This window comes from Chelmon rostratus, chromosome 20 (assembly GCF_017976325.1).
Source record: "Chelmon rostratus isolate fCheRos1 chromosome 20, fCheRos1.pri, whole genome shotgun sequence".
In the NCBI taxonomy this organism is placed as follows: Eukaryota; Metazoa; Chordata; class Actinopteri; order Chaetodontiformes; family Chaetodontidae; genus Chelmon; species Chelmon rostratus.
In genome coordinates this window covers 16,839,771-16,850,283 of record NC_055677.1, presented here as the reverse complement: position 1 = coordinate 16,850,283, position 10,513 = coordinate 16,839,771, and the positions used below count along the sequence as shown (strand labels likewise).

Here is a 10,513-nt window from a genome sequence, read left to right as displayed (position 1 = left end):
TCGACGTGAAGCCTGCGGTGAACTTTGCATGAGCTCTATGAACAGTGTGATAGGAATGATCAGGTAAAGGTGTGAAGGACTAGCAGACGTACAGTCAATATGTTTGGACACACTGCATCAATTCATTGAGTTTTTTTTCCACCTTTGTAGTTTAAGGTCAGACCATTTCTTTTCAACATCAGCCACAGTTCTGTGTTTCTGTCCAACTTGTTCACTACAGCGGCGACACACTCCCAAACTGTGTGTTTGTTTGTCAACCCATTATTTAGTCCAGCGAATAAAACGTGCTGCCGGGCTTTTTTTACTGGAGTGAAACTGCAAGAGGAATATCAGCAAAATGCGCTGGAGTATAAAAACTGTACTGATTCTGCAGAAAATGACTGATGCACTGATGAAGTGGCATCTTACTAGAAGTAGATTTAACGGCAGTTAGGATGTTTAGTTCAGTGGGTTGGGAACAGCCCCCTCCAAAGGGGTCACCAGATTAATGTGTGGGGTTGTGAGATGCCTGATGGGTTTGCTTTATAAATCTTTATTCATTTACTCTTTACTCTTGCTCTTTTTATGAAATACATCTCTTTTGGCCTCACACAGTATTTAACAGGGTTATGGTCAGTGTATGGGCCATTAATGGTGATGAAACTAAAGAGAAGTATCAGCTGAATTTGCAGCTCCCCTCGGCTTTACAGAGCTTCAGAGTGAGTTTCAGCTCACCTGTCCACGACTTTGCGGTCTTGGTTCTCACAGTGTTGTTTTCAGCCACAACAGGCAGCTGTTAAAGCAAAAAAAAAAAGCTCTAAAACCCCCCCAACTGTACACTACCTGCTCAGCACCAAACAGCAGGCAGACACAGTTAGAGACGAGCTGGCAGTCAGATGTTTCCCTCAGGAGTAGACAGAGACCAGAAACAGTGTTGAAAGACAGAGAATAGTGGACTAAAATTCATCAGGCGGACACAAAAACACTCCAAATGTTGTTCTTTAACCGCTGAGTGTAAAAACAGAGCAACTGTTCAACATATCAAAGGTGACGAGACGTTCATATTGTGCTCACAACTTGTTTCTTGTTCTGAATAGTTATTGCAGGTTTAAATAAAACCGTATGACAGGTTTAGAGATGAAATCGCTCTTTGATGTCAGGCATCTGAAACGTGACCTGGGGCCCAACTACACGCTGCTGTTTGGTAAGAGGCCACAAGCAACAACGTATTGAATTCAATGAGCGTCTCTTCGTGTAAAATATTAGTTTGGAGTAACTAGTTGTCAAACAAATGTGGTGGAATAAAAAGAATGTGTTCCTCTGAATGTAGAGAAGTAGAACAGCTCCAGTAAAGTGCAGTTACCTCATATTTGTACTTAGACACAGTGCTTCAATATATAGCTACTTTATGCACAATAACCAGACACGACTGCCGTAACGAACGGCCATTTGCACCCTGAAGACAGCCACCTGGTGCATTTTTGGATCATTTTCAGAATTGTCTATATTGAAGACGCAGCAGCTAGCATGTCTCAGTAGTGTATGCTGGTCTAAGCCGACATGTTGAAATAGTGTGGACTTCACTGAGAAACAGCAGGACACTGAGAGACAGAATATCCTGTGGAGGTTTACCTCTCTGTCCTCGTCCATTAGATTACAGCTGGCTGGCCGTGACCAGCCACCGGAGCAAATTGTCAATTATGATGTTTATTGTAGCGCCCACAGTCGACTCCATGGCCATAGGGGAGCCCCCCACCCCCACCACACACACATACACTTCTCCTCTCGTCTTCTTCCTCGCTTCATTCTTCCTCCGGGCTAATTTGGTGTCCGGTCAGTATGACACCTGCCACCGAGCCTAACAGAGATAACCATTTCCCCGTGGATTTCCCCTGGGAGGAGGGAGGCCCCTTTAATATCTGTCTGGATGCTCCTGAGGGCCCGCGCTGAGAGCTGATCGTGATGCTGACGGCCCAGTATCGGTGTTCATTATTACATTTTGTTCATGTAATATGCGACAGATAAACTATTATGCGTTTAATGTTCCCTCATAATTGCCATCAAAACCTTATTAATCAAAAAACTATCAAGACAAGGTAAAATTACAAGATTTTGTGGTTTTATTCACATATACAGTACAAACATTCACTTTTTTATTTGTTACTGAAGTGCAATTTACAGACCTTAGCAGCAATTCTTCATATACTTTAATTTACATGATAATTAGACATTTGATCTTCTCTCACATCTTTGTCAACATCTTTTATACATTTGTTTACATATGTACACTCTTAGATACAATATTGCCATTCAGACATGCCTTATATTTATTATCTGTCAAAATAAATCTGCAAATCTGTTGTCATGGCTGATCCAGCCGCTGTGAAACATGGAGCGAAGCGGTGAGGAATGTTGTCACCTGTGGCCACGAACCATGTCAAGATGGCTGATGACGAACGCTCGAACAATAAAAAGACCGCACCACTTGAAAGCCAAACTCTAAGTCTGTTCTGAAGCACACAGACGAGATTTACACAAAGTCTGATCGCTGTCGGCGTGGGAGAGCAGACTCAGGATTTCCAGGGCTCGGTTAAAGCGTCAACAAAGAATCAGACAATATCCGAAACACACAAATCCTGAAAACTGACTTGCTTTATGCACTAATGTTGTCGTGCCGTCGCTTGTGACCACGTGCCAAAGTCTTTTTTAGTTCATATTGTGTTTACATGGGGCATTTTTCAAAATAAAGTTGCGTCCAATCAAATTCTGGCACGCAGGAAATCTGGGCCCAGATATTATTTTAACACAGAAGCAGCTGGTTAATAAAGCTGCTGATGTATAGGTGGCGGGGGGGTCAATAGGGATTCTAAAAGTTTAATGTCAGTCATTATAGCAAAGCCTTTATAAATGTCTTTATGTTTTGTCATTTCCATGACATTAAAAGTAAATGTCTTCCAGAATTTTACTCTCTCATGATGAAGAAGCCTTTAAAATGTAACGCAGACCATCATGGGGCATAAAAAATCCAATGAAACATGAGAGACTAAAATATTTTTCTCACTGTCACCTCTGAAAGACAGACCCATCATACGTACTCAGTGTGAGTGGAGGTTGGCTGTTTTCCCGATCAGTTTGAGTAAGAGAACAGCTGAAGGTAGTCTGGCTATTTACTTGTTTTTTCTGGATTTGTGCTCTTCTCACTGCTTTACGAGCAGGTTGGGCTTCATTCGCCCACTAACAGACCTGCAGCTGCAGTTCACATGTGGGTCAAGCTGTGTAAATCTGCCTGTGTGTCAGACCATCTTCCTCACACGCTGAGCTCCACTGAAGGTCTACTTCCACACTTCAACCTGCCGGACAGCGGACAGTTTGATTTGATACCGCATCCTGACGGGAGGACGCGATGCTGCTGGGACAGGGGGCTCAGCAGGAGCAGGACAGGGAGACAACAGCAGAAAGACACCACTAGATGTCACTCTCACTACTCGGATTTTACTGCTGACTGAGCCTCGCTGGTGGCGCTTTGGATGCCTCGGCTAAAATCCTTGAAGAGAACGCAGCAATGACAGAACAGCACAGCCATGATCATAATGAATCGACACTGCGTAAAACAAAACACACACGGTGTGAACGTTCACATGAAACACACAGAGACAGAAAAGTAGTGTGAGGTTCAAATGTACAGGGCGGCGATCAGGGACGTCCATGTTTACCTCGCTGATTTAATCTTTGACCCGGATGTGAAGGTTGTGAGTTTAAGCGAGTCAAAAATAGCATCTGAAAAGAACTTTTCTCCGCCTTGACAATTATCTGTCCGGGGCGGTCACGACCGCAGAGAGCGAGCACAAGTCGATCAGGTCATCGAGGCCTCGCTAATGAGTCACGACTGAAACTCGCTCCTATTGGTGGCAGCAGGCTTCGATTCAGATGTGCGGAAACTGCCCAAGAAAACTGAGGTCATCCACGTCAAAGGACAGAAAGAGGAAGGGAATTATGAGAGAGAGAAAAAACAGGAAACCTGTTCCTCCATCATCACCTCCACCTGTATTTAGGCAGGCTGTAATGGCTGCCTCTGTTCTTCTCCCCCTCTCTACCCAGCCGAGTGAGGATGGAGGGGAAAAAAAAGAGGGTGTATTAACCTGTCGTCGTGTCGCGTTAACCTCCGGCGCGCTTGAAAGGTGGGTGGGTGGGTGCTGGGGGAGGGGTGGAGGGGCAGACGCGAGCAAAGAGGAGAGAGTGACAAAGAGGAGAATAGGTGGAGGAGGGAAGAAAATGGAAAGAGGGCAAGGAGGGAGAGGTGGAGACAAAAGGAGAAGGAAGTCAGGAGTCAAAGGGTGAGTCAGAGAAGGAGGACAAAGACAGAAATGAGAGAGGGAAGGTGAGACGGGCAGCGCTCTGTCCTTCTCTGTTTCTCACTCTCGCTTCCTTTCCTCTTCCTCTATCACCCGTCACCCTGACAGGGCTGGTAATTGGACGTGGACCTCTCTCTTTCTCTCTCTCTCTTTCTCTCTTTCTCTGTCTCTCGCTCACTCGCTCTCCCCCGTGGCTCTGCTCCTCAGCGGGAGCCTTGGGGCCCGGAAATAGCTGATGACAAGATAGCGGCTGCCTTTCATTCCGCTCAAGGTTACCCCACCCTTCCCTGACAGCTGAAGAGGGGGGGTATTTAGGTGTGTGTTTGCCTAAACGTGTGTGTTTGTGCGTTTAAAGGAGGGCAAGTCGAAGAGAGAGTCCATCTTTTTACGTCTGTTTTCTTGTCAGGCCACCCTGCTGACCTTCCTCACCTCCAGAATGACACACACACACACACACACACACACACACACGGTGGTGATACCCTAGAGTTTAGAGGTTGCAGTGGGAAACTTCCAGGTATGAAGGTGTGAAGCAGGATGTTGGTAAAGAGCATGGAGTCATCTTACCCTAAAAAAATAAAGGTTAAACAAACTCTCTCTCACACACACACACACACACACACACACACACACTCTTCCTCAGACTGACAGCAGGAACTGTTCCTGCTCGGGCGGTTTCTTGACCCAGGTGCCGAGGCCCGTTTCCTGCAGAGATCTGAACCACTGCTGCTTCACTGTCTGGTAAGGACGCGCCGCCATCTTGGCCTCACAGTACATGAGCTGGCGGTCCGCCGAGCCGGACACGTGGATCCCCAACTGGAGACAGAGAGCAAGAGAGAAAGAAGAGAGGAAAGAGAGAGAGAGAAAGAAAGAGAGCAATTGCGAGTCAGATAAAAGCGACACAGAGACAGACATGAAGATAGGAAGGGAAAACAAAGAGAGAGGAATAAAGCCGGGGCAGAGAGGCTAAAGGTTTCACCAAGGAGGGGGGGGGAGAAGGAGAGCGACCAAACAAAACGAATGAGCCGGCACAAATGCATTTGGGTGGGGTTGGGAGGTGGTGGGGTGGTGGTGTGGTGGGGGGCTTCAACAGCTGTGTAATCTCCCCATTTAAATTTCACAAGCAATTGAACATTCTCTGTGCTTTTTGCGCATTCCTATTGTTGCGAGGGGAAACAATGAAGATCGGCGGAGAGACAAGTGGGGAGAGAGAGAGGGGGAGAGTAAAAGTTTCTTTTGGAGATTAGTGTGACTGCTCTTGCGTGGCCCTTATATACGGCGTGCAGGGAGCACTTAGGGTGGGGGCCTCCTCGAGTACTCCTCCAAATAATTATGGTTTCATAGTCATTATGCTTTAACGGCCGCCATTTGGCGATGCAGGCAGTGTCTGTTACATAAAGTTTCAGAGTGGAAATGAAAGCGCAGCGGCTCTGTGTGCTGACGCTAAAGATCCGAGCTGCCACTTTCTGATAAGCCGCACAGACGGCAGACGTTACCGGGCCAACGCGTTTATCTGCGGCAGAGAGGAAGCTCCACATGTCCTCTGCAGAGCGTTCACCTGCAGCCGGAGTGCTCCGTCACTCTGATTTTAATACACGTGTCTGTGCTTTCTGACTGAGTGGATGCTGGCACGGACCTCTACAATTACTGTGTGTACGCTGGTGCTCGCATGTGATTCCTGCGCATTGTTTGTGACAGCATGTGAGTAATGCCTCCCGCTTTCCAGCAGAGGAGCATTTACAGGGAGTGCACCTCGAGCAGAGTGGTGAAACACACATTTATTCATTATCAAAATGGGACCATTGTTCAGGCTCATATTAATTAAATAGTACATCATAATATTTTGCCAACAAGTAAGAGATACACTGTGGAGGGCGGGTTTTAAATTAACATTTAAATTAGTGGGACTTTTTCTCTGCAGATATTTCGACATTGTCATAACAAGCAAAGCACAGTGTAATTAGTAATATCAGTAATGGCTGTGTTCCATTTTGTTGTGCCAGTCCCCTGGTATTATGCATCCCGGTGTTTGCGTATTGAACGCAGCTATCGTTAATGTTCCACCTGTGCTTTTTCTACCAAAACGTCTGCTGTGAGAAAAAGGGTGGGAGGAGCAGTGAATTCACATTTCCTGTCCACTAAAATGCATTTGTTTCTGAGAAGTCTTGTAAGTTTGTTACGGCAGCAAATTCACAATTCCTTTGTCACTGGGAACAAAGCCCCACATCACTGGTAAATTAATTTGAAGCTGAGCCTGAATCTGAAAGTGAACTGATACTAACTCGGTGCCTGTGGCCCTCACCTTGCGGTACAGTCTGCTCCAGCGGGTGAACAGGGCGTGCTTGCAGAGACGCGAGGGTGTCCCTGATTCCCGTCTCCGCCCGGTGGCCGTGTTGACCACCTCCAACTGGCCGTCCCCCAGCGTCCAGTTGACGCTGACACATGAGGCCTTCCCCGGCGGCTGATACTCGGCACTGCTCAGCCCTGCAGGGAAGACAACAGAGAGAGTGACTGTAGGGCTCATTACATTCAAGGTAGTCACTCGCAGGTGATCCAAGTGATCTTTACTGTATAAAACAACACATTTCATGAAAGCGTTACCTAACGTTATGCACTTGTGAGACGAGAAGTAGGAATTTGCAATTTTCCTTTCAAACCTCCACTTTGTTGTTTCGTTTAACCTTCCTTCACCCTCCCATCGCTCTCTCCCTGAGGCTAATGGCAGACATAAAGTTTTGCAGCGCTGCAAAAAGCCAAGTCAACCTGGGCCTGAAACTGCAGCTTTGATATACCCTCAGAGAGAGAGGCAGGGAGGTGAGAACAGGAGGGCTATTGAGCACATAAGCAACGTGTTCCTGCCTTTGTACGAGTGCTTGTCTGCTCTTGAGTTCTGCTGTTAACAGCGTTTGAGTGTTGCCAGCTATGATGAATGCTGTAAATATTATCTCTGCCTCTGTCTGTCTCTCTGTCCCGCCCTCTACCTTCTCTCTCTGAAATAATTAGCCTCGCCAGCAGAGCGCACAAAGGGATCAGTGGAGGAAGGAGAACAGAGAGGCAGAGGGAAGGTGGAGGTGAGTGGCAGTCACGCTGGGTTCCACGAAGAGAAGTTCTGCACCGAGAACACGGGTGTTGGCAGAGGTGCCGGGCCGGAGGTGGAGACGGAGCTGACAGAGGGGTGAGAAACCAATGAGGGCTCAGCGCCAAATGTCCTCGAGAGGCCACTGTGAGTGTTTCATATGAGCCAGTATATTCTGCGTGAGGACAGTGGAGGAGCTGTGATTCAGCGTTGGAGCTGTGCAGCCTGAAGCAGGAGAAAATGCTGAACCACATGCTGCTTGTGGACGTAGTGAGGAAACAGATCAGCCAGAAGTTTCAGGCAGTTGTAAAGAGGCGTATCAGTGCTAGCCAAAAGGCTAATTTGCAACGGTTGCCCCCGATGTTGAGTTAGCCCTAAAAGGCCATAAAACAATTCCTACTGCTTCAAATTAGAAAGACATTTTGGGAAAAATTTGTTATGTTGCTGCGGGTTAGATTCCACTCGCTATTGTGAGAGTAGTGTCAACAAGGCCGCAAATAAGTGTATTTACCAAAATGTAAAATGTTATAATCATATAGTAAATAATAATAATAAGAATGATAAAACAATTTACAGAAAGGAGAAAAGGGTGCATCTGTTTACCAGAGTAGCTAACAGCCGACCACCTTTATGTTGTGAGAACTCTGTGGTTAAGGTCTGATTAAGTTTTCGGCACAAATACCCTTCAGTTTAGGAAGCATCATATTTAGTCTTAAAACGCCGGCTTTGCTGCCACAAACACAGCTTGAAAATGTCCCGATGTCTCATTACGGTGGTCTTCTGCTTAGCAGTCATCTTGCCTTGCTGTCATGCCTCCGCCATCGCCTCCGCCCGCTGATGAGAAACATAAGCTCTGATACCTGTACTTTGACACTTATTGTAGAAACATTCACATGATACATAGGAAACACGTGCATTTAACGTATCCACGGTTTGCAGAAATGCGACTGGGCCGCTTCCTCTCAGCATCATCAAAGCTGAAGCTGTTTGCTATGATTTAAGTACGATACGTTGCGCTGTGTTTCATCACAGATGTGCTTCTCTACTTATTGCTGACAATCCTTCAACAGAGGAAACGTTGGGTGCAGTATGCGTCATAGTGGCAGAAACATACTTTACATGTAGCATCTCAAGGCAAACCTAATCTGACAGCTAAGCGCTGCCTGAACATTATATCCACCCTAAATCTGTAAAACTGTCTTCAGAAAGGAATCGCTGTCTTGGATTCCACCTTGACTTCAAACCCAGTTATTTATTGTATCATGCAATGTTAAAGGTACCTTCGTAGAAAATCAGCAGACAGATTCTGTGCGAAGGGTGAACAACAGTTGCCTCTGATCTCACCGTCTGACAGACAGCTTGTTATAGTACAATACCTGACGTACAATACCACAATACATGCCTGCAGATCATCTCCCTCCTTTCCACACACCCGTCTTCACTCTTCCATCCACCAATCTCTGCTCTTCTTTTCTGCAGCTCCTTGGAGCTGGAATGAATTGCCTGCCACAGTAACAATCCTCCAAGTCTCTTATTACCCATCTCTTTTCTCTTGTGGAGACGCACCTCTTTGAACAAAAGACCCTCCTATCCATCCTGCCTTTTCCCTTTCTCTCGCTCCATTCATGGCTCATTTCATCCCTTCAATGGACCTGACTCCTCTGTTTCTGTAATAGCCAATTTGATTTTTCCCTCATTGAAGACTTGATCAATTTCTCTTCTGGGATGTGTTTGGCAGACATGAAAGAGGCAGAATTAGAGCCTTTGGTTATGGGATTTATAACTGTACAGTACACATACCCGCGGCTTAATATCTGAGGATGCTGTAGAGCCACAATAAAGCATAGCCTGAGTGTTTATGTGTACACATTGCATCTATCCTGCATTACTGTAGTGCTGCAGGGTTTTCAAATGCTTTCCTCATGGGGGTGGACCAGCAGAGGAGTAATGGAGCAACAGGTAAAAGGCAGGCATGCGCCACTTTACCACCTACTGCTTCAAGCAAACATTTAATTATGTATTTGTGTATATGTGTGTGTACCAACAGGTGCGAACAGGTACAGTCCTACTGTTTTCGGCCAATGGATACCGGTTCCTCTAGGACTAGACTGGAAAGATCTTTGAAGCGGCCACCTATCACACAAAACCCACAGGCTCTCTTCAGGTTACTTTAAGCTAGCTGTTGATGGTTGATAAATATCTCCGAAGTGTCGGCTGGCTGCTTTGTTACGGCTGTTAAGCAAAGAATATATGGATGCAGAGGATTTGTTGTTGTTTAAAGTAATGGAAGTTTATCCTTGAAATCAAACCAAGTCTCCTCTGATGTTAAGCTCCAACCTTTAAACAGACACATTTAACACCACAGAGCAACGTGACTCTGAAATGGGAACATTTGCATTTGCGAGATGTGAACAAAGCAGGGTGTGGCTGTACAACGAGCATGTGCACTCGATCAGCTGCAAAACTCCGGAACTGAACAGCCGTTATTACTGTTTGCTTTATCTCCTGTTGTTCTGATTCCTCTTATCCCGAAAAAAGCCACAGTTTGTGTTCACGCTGCGGTAGGAAGTGAACAGCGGGACGAGAGTGAAGGACAAGTCAGTCCATCGACGTGTTTGGCCCTCGGGGTTCAGGTGGAGCTGCTTTGGCTGTGTGCGATAAGAGCGGGCCCTGCGATCCCCAGGAATTTCCTCTGGGGGTGTTGCTTTTAAATAACCCTGGACACACAATAGCCTGGGAGCTCATCAGAGCCAATGAAAGGACGGAGGAGATGAGAGGAGGTGCGCACACGGACATCTGAATGCAAACGAAGCTCTCTTTTTCTTTTCTCCCTCCCTGCCTGGCTGTCTCCCTCTCTCCCCCCTCAGCCTGTCTCTCCTCCCTCTCTGTCCGGGCTCCCCTCAGATTGAATGGCTGTCTGATAAGGGCTGTGATTACATTGATTTGGTGTAGGGCCATCTCCACTGTCTGTCCATCTTCCTTCCCTTCCCTCACCCTTCTACCCTGCAGCAGAGTTTAGCTCCTCGAGGTTCTGCAGGTGCAAAGATCTGACAGCTGGGGACGTGTGGACACATACAGGAAACACACATCATGTGTCAGGGGGGAG

General features: G+C 46.6%; 1 protein-coding gene across 1 annotated transcript in view; it reads right to left on the bottom strand.

Annotated features, from left to right (window-relative positions):
• Window positions 1-4,970: 4,970 nt before the first annotated feature.
• Window positions 4,971-10,513, bottom strand: part of adarb2 (adenosine deaminase RNA specific B2 (inactive)) — a 161,482-nt gene continuing 155,939 nt past the window's right edge. The window contains exons 9-10 of the mRNA XM_041961674.1: window positions 6,634-6,815; window positions 4,971-5,147 (exon numbers count right to left, since the gene is read on the bottom strand). Of these exons, the coding sequence (XP_041817608.1) occupies window positions 4,971-5,147; window positions 6,634-6,815 (359 nt within the window). The remainder of the gene's footprint in view (window positions 5,148-6,633; window positions 6,816-10,513) is intronic.